This window comes from Elephas maximus, chromosome 3, assembly GCF_024166365.1.
Source record: "Elephas maximus indicus isolate mEleMax1 chromosome 3, mEleMax1 primary haplotype, whole genome shotgun sequence".
Classification (NCBI taxonomy): domain Eukaryota; kingdom Metazoa; phylum Chordata; class Mammalia; order Proboscidea; family Elephantidae; genus Elephas; species Elephas maximus.
Genome location: NC_064821.1, coordinates 16453947 through 16471304, shown reverse-complemented (window position 1 = coordinate 16471304; position 17358 = coordinate 16453947). Strand labels below are relative to the sequence as shown.

Below are 17358 nucleotides of genomic sequence, written 5' to 3'. Positions count from 1 at the left end.
AGTGAGTCTCCTTTATGAGAAATTCACCGAAGTGTGAAGGAACCATAAGGGTAGGCCCTGTGAAATTTCTCTCTCTCAGTTTCCAGGGATTAGTCAATTAGCATTGAAGTAAGGAGCCCTAGTGGCATAATAGTTAAGCACATGGCTGCTAACCAACAGGGTGTTGATTAAAACCAGCCAGCAACTCCATAGAAGAAAATACTTGGCTGTTTGCTTCCATAACGTTTCCAGCCTAGAGAATCCTATGGCGGTGTTCTACTCCGTCACATTGTGCTGCTATGAGTTGGAATCAACTCATCGGCACCTAATAACATATGATTCTAGGTCAGGAGGTGGAAGTAACGGTGGTGGCATTCTCTGTTCCCAGTAAGCAGGGATTCTTTGTAGTAGTGCATGTGTATCTCCAGCTTCTGGGATAGCAGATTGCTCTGTGAGTTCAGATCTGTGACAGAGCTAAGAAGAGTTGTTTCTTTTCAGGTTTTTCTTATTGTGAGCATGCAAGGGACATCCAAGTTCCTTTTATAGTGGAATGGAAAATGGAAATTCCCATCTAGTGTTTTTAGAGTGATTTTGAAATGAGAGGAGCTAAAAATACATAGAAAAAAGAAAGAAACAAAAAATCAAAACAAAACCCACAAATACTTCTCCTAGTCTGTGCAGATTGGCTCTGTGCTGGGGCACTCCTGAAACACTTACAGAGTGAGAAAAAGTGTAGGTCTTTCTCGGGTAGTTTCTGAACAGAAATTTTGCTCTAGGTATTTGTAGCCTGCTAAATTTCCCCAAACACACAGTTGCTTTTGAATATCCTGATTTTCCAAAGAAGTACTTCCCATTTTTGGCTTTTAGGCCTTAGGCTATCTATGGTATGTTTTGAGCATACTGTTTAGCCTGAGCCCTCTATGGGCTGTTAGTTCCTCTTGCAATCTTTCCTTATAAATGCCTGCCACCTTAGCAGCCTGGGTCGTAAGTTAGGTCAAAGAGACAAGGTCCTTGCATTAGTCCTTCAGGCATCCCCCAGAAAGATTAGAAGAGACACACACAATGATTTTGTGTACTCTAACTGGAGCCAGGAACAGGGTCCCACCCTGGGATCAGAAGCAAGTGCTGCTGCTATACGATGACCACTGAGTTGGGGAGGAGATGGGGCAAGGGCAAGAAAAGAGACCACAAAGTTGCCTTACCTTTTTAAAGCCATCTTTTCCTTGATTCAGCATTTGCTGTGTTGGTGTGAACTGTTGACTCTTTTCAGGATACTCACAGGGTAGCAACACCTTCTAGGTTTCTTTTCCCCCTTTGGTGGGGTGAGAGCTTCATATAACCTATCTCAGCGTCTTGCTGAACTTACCCACTTGATTCATTTTAACATTGCCCTTTGGTAGGGCTCTGAATGAGAGACTGGAACTCAGTAGGCCAGAATCCAAACGTGGCCACTTTCAGAGCCAGGATCACTGACAAGATCCAGCAGAGCTCTTCCAACCTCCACAGACTAACCCCCAAAATAAAACTGATTTTTGTCACTTTTTCATTTTCTTATTTTGTATTTTTTTTCTAGTTTTTATATGCTTTTTCTCATCTTTTTCTCCTTTTATTAAGTATTTATTTGCATGTTACTAGTTGCTGTTGAGTAGATAACAGTTCGCAGCAACACCAAACGTGCAAAGTAGAACTGTTTCACAGGGTTTTGAAGGTTGTGACCTTTCAGAGTCAGTTACGAGGCCTTACTTTGGAGATGCCACTGGGTGGGTTTGAACTACTAACCTTTTGGCTTGTCATCCAGGGCTTAACAATTTGTGCCACCCAGGGGCCTAGTTTTTATTTAGTCATCAGTTTTTACCACTTTGAATCCTGTATTGGGACCCATTGGCCCTAAGCCAAGTAAGACTTGACCCAAGTCCGAGATGATGCAGAGGCCTCTCGGCCATTTCTTCTGAGGAGGAGACCCATGTGTAAGACTACCAAATGCTCGAAAACCTCTGCAAAGGTACCTTCACCAAGGTGAAGTTGGCTAAAGCTCTTCTCACTGGGAATAAGGTGAGATCGTTAGGGAGACCCAGCAACCTCCTGCAGCATCCACAGACTATCCTGAGAGGTTAAAATTATGAAGGCTTTCATTCATACCTTTTCTTTATTCTGCCCTAGAACTCTTCCAGGGAGAAGAGTACGACGGACTTCCCAGTGGATAGGTGGAGCCTGGGAGTCATCTTGTATTTGTTGGTGAGTGAATCCCTGCCTTTTGGTGGAAATGCCTTCATGGAGCTGTGGGAGTGTTTACTGTGAAATTGTTTGAAGTCATCAAGAATGAGAACACACTCCACATAGTGATGGAATAAGTAAGTGGAGGGGAGGTGTTTCATCATGCAAGGGCTCATGGCAGGATGAGGGACAAAGGGGCTCAAGCCACCAAATTCTGCCAGATAGTGTCTGCAGTGCAGGATTGTCATAACAAGTGTATGGTTCAGAGGGGCCTGAAAAGAGAAAACCTACTATTAGATAAGAAAATGAGCAGCAAACTTTCAGGTCTTGACCTTGGAAATGAATTCAGCCTGGGCAACAAGCTGTATACCTCCTGTGGCAGTCTCCCTTCCTATATTCTGCCCTAGAACTCTTCAGGGAGAAAAGTATGACAGACACCCCCAGTGGATGTGTTGAGCCTGGGAGTCATTTTGTATTTGTTGGTAGGTGGATCCCTGCCTTTTGTTGGAAATACCTTCGTGATACTATGGCAGGAGGTAGTGAAGGGACTTTCCCTTCCATATGACTATGCAGTATGAATACCTGCTGATCAAAATTTTCATTCATGACCCTAGTGAGAGAGGTACTTCAGAGGCAATTCTGACACATCCGTGGATGATGGTGGGTCATGAAGAACAAAAGCTGTATGTGGAGCCACACCCAGATTACAGTGACCCTCAGTGGATTGAGGTGATGTGTTACACATGGTGAGAGATTCAGTGCTTATTGATGATGCCAAAGTACAGTGTTGTGATAGTCATCTATTTGCTCCTGGTCGTAAAACACCTGAGACAGAAGGCCATAGCAGCCTGCAGTGGATCTTCATCCCATGGTGTACAGTGTACCCTCTTGTGCTAACCCAAGCAGAGGAGGTAGAGCGAGCCTGCCATTCCAGCTCTCTTAGTCTTCTAGCGCTGCTGTAATAGAAATACCACAAGTGGATGGCTTTAACAAAGAGAAATTTATTTGTTCGCAGTACAATAGGCGAAAAGTCCAAATTCAGGGTGTCAGCTCCAGGGGAAGGCTTTCTTTCTCTGTTGGTTTTCTCATCAATTTTCCCCTGATAGAGGAGCATCTCAGGTGCAGGGACACCAGGTCCAAAGCATGAGCTTCGCTCTTGTTGCTGCTTTATTAGGGGTATGAGGTGCCCAACTCTCTGCTTGGTTCCCTTTCCTTTTTATCTCTTGAGACATAAGAGGTGGTACAGACCGCACCCCAGGGTAACTGCTTTTACATTGGATCAGGGGTGTGACCTGGGTAAGGATGGCATTACCATCCCATCCTAATCCTCTTTAACATAAAATTACAATCTCAGAATGGAGGACAATCACAAGATACAGGGAATCATAACCCAGCTAAAGTGATGCACACTTTTGGGGGGAGACATAATTTAGTCCATGAGGCGTACCTAAAATTCCTCTTGCAATTATGGCAAAAAATGTGCGGCCTGAGGAGGACCAGGGGTCAGGGCAGAAGAGCAGAAGCATAAGAACAACCCATCCTGGAGAGAAAGAAGGCCAGTCCTGTGCCCTCTGTGAACAGCAATGTTTTCACAAACAAACACGGAATTGACCATTCCAGAAATTAAGGGAAGACCACCTTGGCCAGGGCAACATCCACAATGCTTTGGACAGTCTATCTGATTCAGGATCAGGGGCCTCCATGGCATCTACCTGTACCTCAGTCTCTCCACCCCAGTCCTACATATACGACGAATCCAGGACAGACTCGGTGCAGCCCAACCAGGACTCTGGAGTGTGCTCCAGGGTGAGCAACAGTGATGTGCTGCAGTTTAGAACATCTTCCCAGTGTGTCTGTGAGGCTTCCTCCTCATCCCACACCATGAGCAGCAGTGGTGGAGCTCAGAAGGAACTGGTTTCCTCCAGGGAGTGTGAAAACTAAGCTCTTTGCATGCTGAGAAGCTGCAAGAGATTCCTGACCAGCCGAGTTTGCCTCAGATTGTGAGCCCAGCCTCTCCCTCTGTCAGCAGCGAGGGATGGCAGGGGGCCACTGAGATTTGTTCAGTGTTATTTGCAGGATTACATGTCTTGGTTTGCCAGCTCAGCGCCACATATTTCTAACTCAGTACAAATAGTAAGAAGGAAAAGGAGGAGATATTGGGAATGATGTAGAATTTGGTAATGGGTGTCCATCCATTTAGCAGGACAATAAATTGAGAAATGACTCTGGACAGGCTTAAGTGATTGGAACTCAGTATTTGGAGCGCCCCCGCATCACTTTGGCAAGCTCTTGCTCTTTCTTAAGCTGCACTACATATTTTTCACAATGTAAATCCTGTCAACCATAGGCCCTGAGAAGTATTGACCTATTTTCCTACTAATTATAATGCTCTCTCTCCCCCACCAGTACAAGCCCTTTTCCTGAGGCAGAAATGAATCCCACTAAGTGATCAAGGGCAGTGGTCACTCATCAGTACATGCAAGGAAGGTAAAGTATATGGTATAAATTAGGTGGACCAAAGCATGTCTCAAAAAATCAGGAACTACAACTAGCTTGGAAGTTCTTCCCTAATGTAACCTTCTCACACTGTCAAAACACAAGTTTCTTTTTTTTTTTTTTTAAATAACACTCAGTATTTTGTATGTCCTATAGGAATTGTAATTGTGGCTGTGCCCCCAGTAATCAGGCATGGCTGCTGGGGGGTTATAGCAAAGCAATTTCTTATGGAAAATGGATTTAATCCCATGGAGCTATCTAAGCACTCTTCACGTGGGAGAGTCTAACCAAATTGACAACTACCTGCTTCCAGTGTGTGCTAGGCCTACCAAAACCATTAATACGGAAATATTTGTTGGAAACTGATACCCAGTGTTAAAAAATATAGACATGTCACTGTAAGGAGACAGAGCCAACCATGAAAAGCTGAGAAGCAAGGTCAATTTGGGCAAAATTTATTGGCATGCCACCTCCAAGGCTACTAAAGTTCTATAAATGGGTGTGCTAGAAAAATTTCTCCTAGGGTGGAGACGATAGGGCAGGTGGTCTCCCTCTGAAAACAATAAACAGGTTCAGAAAAGGATCCAATGTATAATAGAATTGATGGCTATTCTTGAAATACTTAGGCCCACTTGAAAGTCTTCCATGTTGAGTTTCGCATGGCCCAGGATCTAATTTGATGGCTAAACTCCAGATTTTTTCACAAGGAAGAACATATGATGTCATTCCACAACTCGCCTGGTCTTCGGTCATTAGTGTTCAGTCAGTGAATGTATTCTTGAGATGGTCTCTAAATTCAGGTGGGACAAGCTCAAGGTCATACTTTGGCTCTTGTGGACTTGGTCTGATTTTCTTCAGCTTCAAGATGTTTCAGAAATAGACTGGAGGCCTTTCTTTCAAGTCATCTGTGTGTGGAGTTAAACCGACAACTTTCTGGTTTGCTGTTCAGTGCATCCCAAGGGACTCCAGAGAGATCTCGATGGCCGTGTTAGTGAATCAAGTGGCTTTCCCTATTACAAGCTTTCCTTTGTCTGTCTGAACGGATGAATTTGGGAGTGTTTGTTTTGTTTTCATGAATTCTTTGCTTCATGTTTGCTGCAGCGGATCTGTAGGAATCTGAGAGCAAAGACGAGGTGGAAGTGCTTAAACCTGGAGAGGCCAAGCTGTTGTCGCTGAAGTTTACGTGGAGGAACCAGCTCCATGGAGCCCAACGAGATGATGTGGAAGATCTGCCAAGTGTGCGATGCCAACAGCTGCGAGTGGGATGTCTCCCGGGCATATGTGTTGCTGTGCACACGTGACGTGCAGGCCAAGAGGACTTTGTGCAGTGGAGGATGAAGGTATGCACACTGCCTTGATGATTGCTCAACAGGGTTCAAGTGAAGTGAATTTCGGGCACCTTTTTTAGGTGGGTTTTCCGAACATTACCTTCAAAATTACAGAGGAGCTTAAACCTTGGAACTCCTGTTTTCTCTCAGGCAGCTGCTGCCCCCATTTTAAAGTGCAAGGTCACTGGTGATTTTTGAGACAATGTTATTGAAGGCCTCAGAGGTCCCTGAAATTCTCTTCACTTTTACCCCATTGAGAGTCCTCTGAGGCAGGGTGCACACCTCCATCCTCCACTGAGTGAAGTCCTGTTGTCCTGGTGTGCCATTCATACACAGCAGTGTGTATTTGTGTGTGAGATCCCAGTCACAGCCATTGGCATCCAACACTTGACAGATCTCCTGCAGCATCTCGTCGGGCTCCAAGGAACTGGTGATCTTCATCCTCCAGGTAAATTTGAGAGAGCGTGGTTTGGCCTGTTGAGGTTTGATCATTTGTGCAGCTTTGCTGTCCGATGCTTTGTGGTCCTTTTTGTCATATGTAAAACAAAGGCATCTTCTCATGAGCTTAAAGAACCTCCCAGTGGCCTGCTTCCAGCCCTGGCTGCTGACAGAGGAAGAGGCTGGACTCACAGTCTGGGGCAAACTCGGCTGGTCAGGTAACTCATGCACTTGCTCCTCAGAGGAAGAGGCTAGACTCACAGTCTGGGGCAAACTCGGCTGGTCAGGTAACTCATGCACCTGCTCCTCATTTACGGAGCTTAGTTTTGACATTCCCTGGGTAAAACTGGTTTTCTCCGGGGCCCCGGCACTCTCGTTGATGGTGTAGGCTGAGGAGGAAGGCACAGAAACACACTGGGGTGGTGTGATGGGCTGTGGCACCTCACTGTTTCTCCCCTTGGCATACAGGTCAGAGTCCTGGTTGGGCTGTGCCCAGGCTGTGGTAGATTGCTGCCGCAGGTGGGCCAGGGCCAGGGAGAATGATGGAGAAGTAGACACCATGGAGGTCCCCATCCCTCCCTCAGAGAGAGTGTTCAAAGCATCGCGGATGTAGTAACCAAAGGTGGGAATGGTGGGCTCGGTGTAACTACGCTGTTTGGGTTTAGGACAGACGGTAGGAGGCACTTCATGGGATGAGGAAGGAGTGTGGCTATCGGTGCAATGGGCTTCAGCCTGGGGTTCCAGGGTGCTGGTGTGGCTGTCAATCTCATATGTGTCGTGACGCAGGATCAGATAGGTGGCGTTCGCATCATTGTAATTGTGGTTCAACAGTGAGTCATGAATGTCTTCCTGCACGTAACCCGTGTTCACCGTCACCTCAGTGTGCCAGTGGTTATCGTAGTCTGGGAGTGGCTGCACATAGAGCTTTTGTTTTTCTTCATGGCTCACCTTCATCCATGGATGTGCTAGGATGTCCTCTAACGTGGCTCTCTTTCTTGGGTCACGAATGAAAATTTTACTGAGCAGGTGTTGACACTGGCTAGACATGTGGAAGGGAACGTGATATTGTCCCTGCAGCACCTGCTCTCGCAGCTTCGTCAAGGTCTTCCCACGAAAAGGCAGAGATCCAGTTACCATGAAGTATAGGATGACTCCCAGGCTCCACACATCCACTGGGGGTCCGTCATACTTTTCTCCCTGAAGGAGTTCTGGGGCAGAATAAGGGGGAGTGCCACAGAAGGTATCCAGCTTGCTCCCTGGGGTGAGTTCAGTTCCTAAACCAAAGTCTGCAAGTTTGATGTTCATTCGCTTGTCCAATAGTAGGTTTTCTGTTTTCAGATCCCTATGAACAATACTCTTGTCGTGGCAGTACTTCACCGCTGACACTATTTGTTGGAATTTCGTTTGGGCCTCTTTTTCGCTCATGAAGCCATGATTCACTAGGTGGTAAAAGAGGTCCCTTCCACTTGCATACTCCATCACTATATAGAGGGCGTGCTCATTCTCTATGACTTCAAACAGCTTTACAATATTTGGATGATGGAGATCCTTCATAATTTCTATCTCTCTGTATAGTCTGTGGAGGTCGGAGGACGTGTGCTGGATCTTGTCAATTATTTTAATGGCTACCTCTTGGCCGGTGATGATGTGCTGGGCCAGCTTGACCTTGGCAGATGCCCCCTTGCCGATGGTTCTGAGGAGGTGGTAGCGTCCCACATGAGTTTCCTCCACAGCAGAGAAGGCTAAGTGGCTCTGCAGCATGTTGGCTATGGTGCGAAGGCGTAGCGGGCTTTGGGATAAGAGGTGCCCTGGTGGTAGGATTAAAAACTTAAAAACCCAAAACCCTAAAAAGTGGTGACTAAAAACTTAATGAAATATGGAAAAAATGAGAAAAAGTTAAAATATAATCAAAAAGGTAAAATGAGAAAAGAGGAAGTAAAATTTTAAAAACTGATAAAAATAAGATAAATTGTATATATAAACAAAACAAGAAATCAATGAGAAAGATTCAAAAAAGGAATAAATAACATGAGGATAAGAAAAAATACAAAATAAAACAATAATAGTAAGATGATAAAAAAAATTAACAAGTACATAGAAAAAAAGAAAAATTGAGGATGTAAAGGAAGAATAAAATGAAAAACGAATGAATGCAAATGAGGAAAAACAAAGAGAAAATAAGAATAGCTGGCGAGGAAATAGAAAAACCACAATTTAAAGAGAAAACAAGCCAAGTTTGGTCACGATGTCTCAGGTCACTGAAGGAGCTTCCTGAGCCAGAAAGACCACAAACCTAGGTTTCCAGGGACTTATATAGGGGCTTGGAGTTCCAAAGAATTGGCTCCTTATGAGGTCACCACAAGAAATGGACCAATAAAAACGGGGGGTAATTGACTGTGCTTTTTGCTCTCAGGGATTCTTTACTCATTTTTTTTAGAAGAAAAATGTGTGTGTGTGTGTGTGTGTGTGTGTGTGTGTGTGTAGAGCGAGAATTCCACAGAGCTTTTCTTTCCTTTTTATTGATCTTCATGTTATTTTTTTTATTGTGTTGCAAATATACATAATAAAACACGCCATTTCAACAATTTCTACATGTGCATTTGTTACATTGCTTATATTCAAGCTGTGCAAGCATTTCACGGTTTGTGTTCCAAATCATTCCACTACCTTTCACATAAACTCAATGATCCTAATCAAAAACTCTTCCTTCCCCCTCCCTGTCACCCCTGGTAACCACTAATAAGCTTTGTTTTGTGTATATTTGCTTCTGCCCTATAAGTGAGATCAGAATGCATCTCTCCTTTTCTGACTGACTGACTTTTCTCAGCTTGGTGTTTTCAGGCTTCATCCATGTTGTCGTATGCATCAAGACTTCATTTTTGGGAGTGTGTGTAATATTCCATTGGAAGTCCCTGGCTTGCACCAACAGTTAATTGCTCATCTACTAGTTTGGGGGTTCAAACCCACCCAGAGACTTCTCAGAAGACATTCCCGGTGATCTCCTTCTGAAAGGTCAGAGCCTTGAAAACCCTGTGGAGTTGTGTGTACGTACCAAAGTTTGTGTATCCATTCACCTGCTGATGGACATATTGGCTGTGTTCATCTTTTGCTTCTTGTGAAAAGTGCTGCAGTGAAAAGTTGTATATAGATTTCCGCTTGCGTTCCTGCCTTGCATAGTGGCTGTTGTTGTTATTAGATGCTGTCGAGTTGATTCTGACTCATAGTGACCCTAGGTACAACACAACAAAACACTTCCTGGTTCTGCCCCATCATCAAAATTGTTGCTGTGTTTGAGCCCATTGTTGCAGCCACTGTGTCAGTCTGTCTTGTCAAGGTCTTCCTCTTTCTCCCTAACCCTCTACTTCACTAAGTGTCTTAGTTATCTAGTGCTGCTATAAGTGCAATACCACAAGTGGATGGCTTTAACAAAGAAATTTATTCTCTCCCAGTCTACGAGGCTAGAAGTCTGAATTCAGGGTGCCAACTCCCTGGCAATGCTTTCTATCTTTGTTGTTTCTGGGAGAAGGTCCTTGTCATGAATCATTTTCTCCTGGCCTAGGAGCTTCTCAGCACAGTGACCGTAGGTCCAAAGAATGTGCTCTGCTCCTGGCACATCTTTCTTGGTGGCATGAGGTACTTATATCTCTCTGATTACATTTCTCTCCTTTTATCTCTTGGAAGATAAAAGGTGATAGAGGTCACACCCCAGGGAACCTTCCCTTCCATCGGATCTGGGCTGTGACTTTCGTAAACGCGTTTTATCCCTTTCTATTCAATCCATGACATTCCACCTTGTTGTTGTTGTTAGGTGCCGTCGAGTTGGTTGTGACGCATAGCGACCCTACGCACAACAGAACGAAACACTTCCCGGCCCTGCGCCATCCTTAGAATCGTTGTTATGCTGGAGCTCATTGTTGCAGCCACTGTGTCAGTCCAGCTCCTTGAGGGTCTTCCTCTTTTCCGGTGACCCTGTACTCTGCCAAGCATGATATCCCTCTCCAGGGACTGATCCTCCCTGACAATGTGTCCAAATTCCGTAAGACGCATTCTCGCCATCCTTGCCTCAAAGGAGCATTCTGTCCGCACTTCTTCCAGGACAGATTTGTTCATTCTTTTGGCAGTCCCTGGTATATTCAATATTCTTCACCAACACCAGAATTCAAAGGCGTCAATTCTTCTTTGGTCTTCCTTATTCATTGTCCAGCTTTCACACCCGTATAATGTCATTGAAAATACCATGGTCTGAGCCAGGTGCACCTTAGTCTTCAGGGTGACATCTTCATCTTCAGCACTTCGAAGGGGTCCTTAGCAGCAGATTTGCCCAATGCAATGTGTCTTTTGATTTCTTGACTGCTGCTTGAATGGCTGTTAATTGTGGATCCAAGTAAAATGAAATCCTTGACAACTTCAATCTTTTCTCCGTTTATCACGATGTTGCTCATTGGTCCAGTTGTGAGGATTTTTGTTTTCTTTATGTTGAGGTGTAATCCATACTGAAGGCTGTGGTCTTTGATCTTCATCAGTAAGTGCTTCAAGTCCTCTTCACTTTCAGCAAGCAAGGTTGTGTCATCTGCATCACGCAGGTTGTTAATGAGCCTTCCTCCAATCCTGGTGCCCTGTTTTTGTTCATATAGTCCAGCTTCTCGTATTATTTGCTCAACATAGAGATTGAATAGGTATGGTGAAAGAATAGAACCCTGACGCACACTTTTCTTGACTTTAAACCAATCAGTATCCCCTTGTTCCATCTTAACAACTGCTTCTTGATCTATGTAAAGGTTCCTCAAGAGCACAATTAAGCGTTCTGGAATTCCCATTCTTTGCAGTGTTATCCATAGTTTGTTATGATCCACACAGTCGAATGCCTTTGCATAGTCTATAAAACACAGGTAAACATCCTTCTGGTGTTCTCTGCTTTCAGCCAGGATCCATCTGACATCAGCAATGATGTTCCTGGTTCCATGTCCTCTTCTGAAACCGGCCTGAATTTCTGGCAGTTCCCTGTCGATATACTGCTGCAGCCGTTTTTGAATGATCTTCGGCAAAATTTAGCTTCCTTGTGATATCGGTACTGTTCTATAATTTCCACATTCAGTTGGATCACCTTTTTTGGGAATAGGCATAAATATGGATCTCTCTTTTTTTTGTTTTTCCAGTCAGTTGGCCAGGAAGCTGTCTTCCCTATTTCTTGGCATAAACGAGTGAGCACGTCCAGCGCTGCATCTGTTTGTTGAAACATCTCAATTGATATTCCATCAATTCCTGGAGCCTCGTTTTTTGCCAATGCCTTCAGAGCAGCTTGGACTTCTTCCTTCAGTACCGTCGGTTCCTGATCATATGCCACCTCTTGAAATGGTTGAATATCAACTAATTCTTTTTGGTATAATGAGTCTGTGTATTCCTTCCATCTTCTTTCGATGCTTCCTGCATCGTTTAATATTTTCCCCATGGAATCCTTCACTATTGCAACTCGAGGTTTGAAATTTTTCTTCAGTTCTTTCACCTTGAGAAACGCCGAGTGTGTTCTTCCCTTTTGGTTTTCCATCTGCAGCTCTTTGCACGTGTCATTATAATACTTTGTCTTCTGGAGAGGTGCTTTGAAATCTTCTGTTCAGTTCTTTTACTTCATCAATTCTTCCTTTTGCTTTAGCTGCTCGAAGTTCAAGAGCAAGTTTCAGAGTCTCCTCTGACATCCATCTTGGTCTTTTCTTTCTTTCCTGTCTTTTCAATGACCTCTTGCTTTCTTCATGGATGATGTCCTTGATGTCATTCCACAACTCGTCTGGTCTGCAGTTAGCAGTGTTCAATGCGTCAAATCTATTTTTGAGATGGTCTCTAAATTCAGGTAGGATATAGTCAAGGTCATATTTTGGCTCTCGTGGACTTGCTCTGAGTTTCTTCAGTTTTAGCATAAACTTGCATATGAGCAATTGATGGTCTATTCCACACTTGGCCCCTGGCCTTGTTCCGACTGATGAGATAGAGCTTTTCCATCGTGTCTTTTCACAGATGTAGTGAATTTGATTTGTGTGTTTTCCATCTGGTGAGGTCCGTGTGTATAGTTGCCGTTTATGTTGGTGAAAGAAGGTATTTGCAATGAAGAAGTCATTGGTCTTGCAAAATTCTATCATTCGATCTCTGGCATTGTTTCTATCACCAAGGCCATATTTTCCAACTGCTGATCCTTCTTCTTTGTTTCCAACTTTCGCATTCCAATTGCCAGTAATTCTCAATGCATCTTGACTGCATTTTCGATCAATTTCATACTGTAGCAGCTGATAAAAATCTTCTCTTTCTTCATCTTTGGCCCTAGTGGTTGGTGCGTACATTTGAATAATAGTCATATTAACTGATCTTGCTTGTGGACGTATGAATGTTATCCTATCAGTGACAGTGTTGTACTTCAGGATAGGTCTTGAAACGTTCTCTTTGATGATGAATGCAACACCATTCCTCTTCGAGTTGTCATTCCCAGCATAGTAGAGTATATGATTGTCCGATTCAAAATGGCCACTGCTAGTCTATTTCAGCTCACTAATGCCTAGGATGTCGATGTTTATGCGTTCCATTTCATTTTTGATGATTTCCAATTGTCCTAGATTCATAGGTCATACATTCCAGGTTCCGATTATTCATGGATGTTTGCAGGTGTTTCTTCTCATTTTGAGTTGTGCCACATCAGCAAATGAAGGTCCCGAAAGCTTTACTCCATCCACATCGTTAAGGTCGACTGTACTTTGAGGAGGCAGCTCTTCCCCAGTCATCTTTTGAGTGCCTTCCAACCTGAGGGGCTCATTTTCAGGCAGTATATCAGACAGTGTTCCAGTGCTATTCCTAAGGTTTTCACTGGCTCATGTTTTTCAGAAGTAGACTCTGGGGTCCTTGTTCCTAGTCGGTCTTAGTCTGGAAGCTCAGCTGAAACCTGTCCTCCATGGGCAACCCTGCTGGTATCTGAATCCCGGTGGCATAGCTTCCAGCATCACAGCAACACACAAGCACCCACAGTACGACAAACTGAGAGACACGGGGGGTTCCAGCTGTAGACCCCCAAAATTCGTGTCCTTGCCACATGTAAAACACTTTCACCCCATTATATCATCCCAAAAGTCTTAACTCCACGTCCAGATTCTTTCCTGGGGCAGAATTTCTCTTCATCTGTGAAATCTAGAAGTTTTTTGCTTCCAAAGTACAAGAATCGAACAGGCACAAGGTAGACCTTTCCATTAGAAATGGTAGAAATTGGAGGGAATGAGGGGATAGGGGTCATCACCAGCAATTTACATTACCTCTCAACGGTTGAAAATAGCCCTCTGTTCTGAGAGACCATCGGGGCAATGGCCCTGCCCTCCAGATGCTAAGTGCTGGCTACAATCTCTGGATTCTGGCTGAAGGCCCTTAGGACTTGAACTTCAGTTCTTCCTCACAGGCCCACTGGAACAGCAACTCTGTTCCATCAGCTTCGGGCAGCCCCATTCTCCTAGTCCATCTGAGTGGCGACTCTATCCATTCGGCCTTAGCTGGGCCCATTCTTCTGCCTGTTGAGCGTGGCAGCCCTGCCCCCTCAGCTTTGGTCAGTGTATGTGGCCCAATCCTTTAGCAAAATATTACTGTCATGTGATGTTAATGACACTGTTTGATAATTTCCACATTCTGTTGGATCACCATTCTTTGGGATGGGCGCATATATCTCTTCCAGTTGGTTGGGCAGTTAGCTTACATCCAAATTTCTTGCCATAGATGCATGAGTACCTCCATTGCTGCATCCATTTCTTGAAACATCTCAACTAGTGTTTAATTCCTAGAGCCTTGTTTTTCACCAATGTCTTCAGTGTAGCCTATGTTTGAGGCCATTGTTGATGCCACTGTGTCAGTCCATCTTGTTGAGGCTCTTCCTCTGTTTTGCTGACCTTGTCCTTTACCAAACGTAATGTCCAGGAGGATTGGTCTCTCTTGGTAACATGTCTAAAGTAAGTGAGGTGAAGTTTTCCCATCCGCCCTCCAAGGAGCATTCTGGCCATACTTCTTGTAAGACCTATTGGTTTATTTCGGCAGTCTGTGGTATATTATTCAATATTCTTTGCCAACACTATCATTTAGGTGTTTGGAAAGACTCTAAGGATCCCTGGTGATGCAGTAGTGAAGCACTGAGCTGCTACGGAAAAGGTCGGTGGTTTGAACCCACCAGCCCCTCCATGGAATAAAGACGTGGCAGTTTGCTTTCATAAAGATGAAAGCCTCAGAAACCCTGTGGGGCAGTTTTCTGTCCTGTAATGTCACTATGAGTTGGAATTGATAGCTATGGGTAAAGACTTTTACTCTGTGAGATTAAGGTGAGAGTAAGAGATGAGCCAAGCTCAGATTTCAGCCAGTCCAAATTGGAGTCCAAAGCCAAGCCACCCCTGCCAAAGCAGTGTGTGGGAAAGGAACCCAAGACTGTGTCGGGTTTGGATTTGGGCGAGGATGTGGAGTCTGACCTGCAATTAGATTCTGCAGGTGTGGAGGCACAAGGACTAGTTAGAGTGAGGGCATATAGAGGTCAATTTATTAATGGAGTGTTAGCTCATGCCCGTCTCACAGTGGGTCTAGTGGGTCCCCAAACCCGTACTGTAGTGATTTCCCCAGATCCAGAATGTGTAATTGGAGTAGTCATACTCAGCAAGTGGCAGAACCCACACGTTGGCTCCCTGACATGTGGAGCAAAGGATATTATGGTAGGAAAGGCTAAGCAGAAGGCATTAGAACTGCCCCTACCTAGGAAAATAGGAAACCAAAAGCAATACTGCATTCCTGGAGGGATTGGAGAGATTATTGCCACCATCATGGACTTGAAGGATCCAGGGGTGTTGATTCCCACCACATCTGTATTCAACTTGCGTATGTGGCCCATGAAAAAACGGGTGGATCTTGGAGAATGACAGTGGATTATTGAAAACTTAACCAGGTGGTGACTGCTATTGCAGCTGCTGTTCCAGATGTGGTTTCATTGCTTTAGCAAATTAAATATATCTCCTGGTACCTCGTATGGACCTGTTGATGTGTGTAATGCCTTTTTCTCCATACCTGTTTCAAAGGACCTCCAGAAGCCATTTGCCTTAAGCTGGCAAGGTCAGCAGTACACCTTTACTCTTCTGCCTCGGGGGTGTATCAACTGTCCAGCCTTATGTCATAATTTAGTCTGAAGGGATCTCTTTACCACCAAGGAAGAAGAAACAGAAGAGGAGCGCCTACTTTGGACCCAGGGTCCCTCCACTGAGAAGCTCCTGGACCCAGGGTAAGATTGATGACAAGGACTTTCCCGTAGACCCTTCCCTTGGAGCTAGTCCCTGAATTTAGCCTTCTAGCCTTTTCAACTGTGAGAGAATAAATTTCTTTTTGTTAAAGACATCTTCTTGTGGTATTTTTGTAGTAGCAGTCACCACCTGGTTAAGTTTTCAATAATCCACTGTCATTCTCCAAGATCCACCCGTTTTTTCATGGCATCTATGGCAGAATTCTAAAGCCAAGCTTCTTTGAGTAGACTATTTACACAGCTACAGGTCTCCTGTTGCTGTATTTATCATCTTTGGTTGTTAAAAATTTGCAGTGCTATTAAATCTTACTGCTAAGTTTTCTAAACACAAGTTAAAATGTTAATGTTGGAAATTTTTTATAATTCCATTGGCATATATATTTTATTACCACGGCAATTCTGAGACTCAAAATATTTTTTATCGTACTAGCTTTATGTGTAGTATTTGGGGGAAGAATTAAGAGAACTGAGAATTTCGAAATGAGTAGTCCAAAGCATGAGATCGCAAACGCTGTCATGAACTGGGGTTTGAGCCATAAGACAGAAAAAGAAACAGTGAATGAATATTCACGTTCTCTTCTCCTCCTGCAGGAAGTCTGACATTGGCCTGCATCTTGCCACATCCATCTTGACCTCTCTGTGTGTTCACTTCTTCACACTCTAACCAGAATATCCTCGCAAAAATAAATCAAATGACTCCCGTGTTTACAATCCTTTCATGAATTCCCATTAGTTTTAGGAGAAGTTCCAAATTCTGAATGCAGCCTATTCAGTCTTCCATTATCTGGCGCCTAAAACTTCAGTTATTACTTTCCCTGTTTCACTCTCTGGACTGAAATCATAAGGAAACTGCAAATACCCTGTCGTCTCTACTGTTCCATTCATCCTAAATTCTCCCTCTCCAGCCCCGACTGCTAACTAGATTTTACCAATCTTTCAGGTCTCTGATCAAATGTAACTTCTTCAGAAAGTATACTTCGGGGCCATTACTGTTCTTCCTCACGGCATCTGGGATTCTCTTTATACTCCGTATCTCATGTCATATAATTATTTGTGCAACGATGTAGAGGTTTCCTGTGGTGTATAGGGCTACCGCGCCTACAGATGCATTGTCATAGGCCCGTTTGTGATCTACGCAGCTTGTTGCCTCAGCATTCATTAATCCCTTCTAGCTACCCTCCCGCCCAGCTCCTCACATGGCCATTCCTATCTTGTCACTTGGTCTGTCGACAGTTGTAGTGTCCACCCTCCCTGAGGACTCCAAAATGCATATCTCTAGACAGGATCACTCCAGATTGTTAGATTCTCCACATGGAAGTTTAATAGATACATCAAGTTTGACATGTTCAAAATCCTAATCCTTTTCTTTATTGTTAGATCTCATTGAGTCAATTGTGACTCATAACGATCCTGTGTACAACAGTGTGAAACACTGCCTGGTCCTGCACCATCCTCACAATCATTGTTATGCCGGAGCCCATTGTTGCAGCCACTGCGTCAATCCATCTCGTTGGGGGTCTTCCACTTTTTCGATGACCCTCTTGTTGACCAAGCTTGATATCCTTCTCCAGGGACTGATCCCTCATGATAACATGTCAAAAGAACATGAGACCA

General features: G+C 44.2%; 1 protein-coding gene across 1 annotated transcript; it reads right to left on the bottom strand.

Moving 5' to 3' along the window:
* Positions 1–6185: 6185 nt before the first annotated feature.
* On the bottom strand, positions 6186–8216 carry LOC126070928 (serine/threonine-protein kinase MARK2-like). Its single transcript, XM_049875255.1, has one exon. The coding sequence runs from the start codon at positions 8214–8216 to the stop codon at positions 6186–6188; it is 2031 nt and encodes a 676-aa protein (XP_049731212.1).
* Between the last annotated feature and the right edge of the window lie 9142 nt (positions 8217–17358).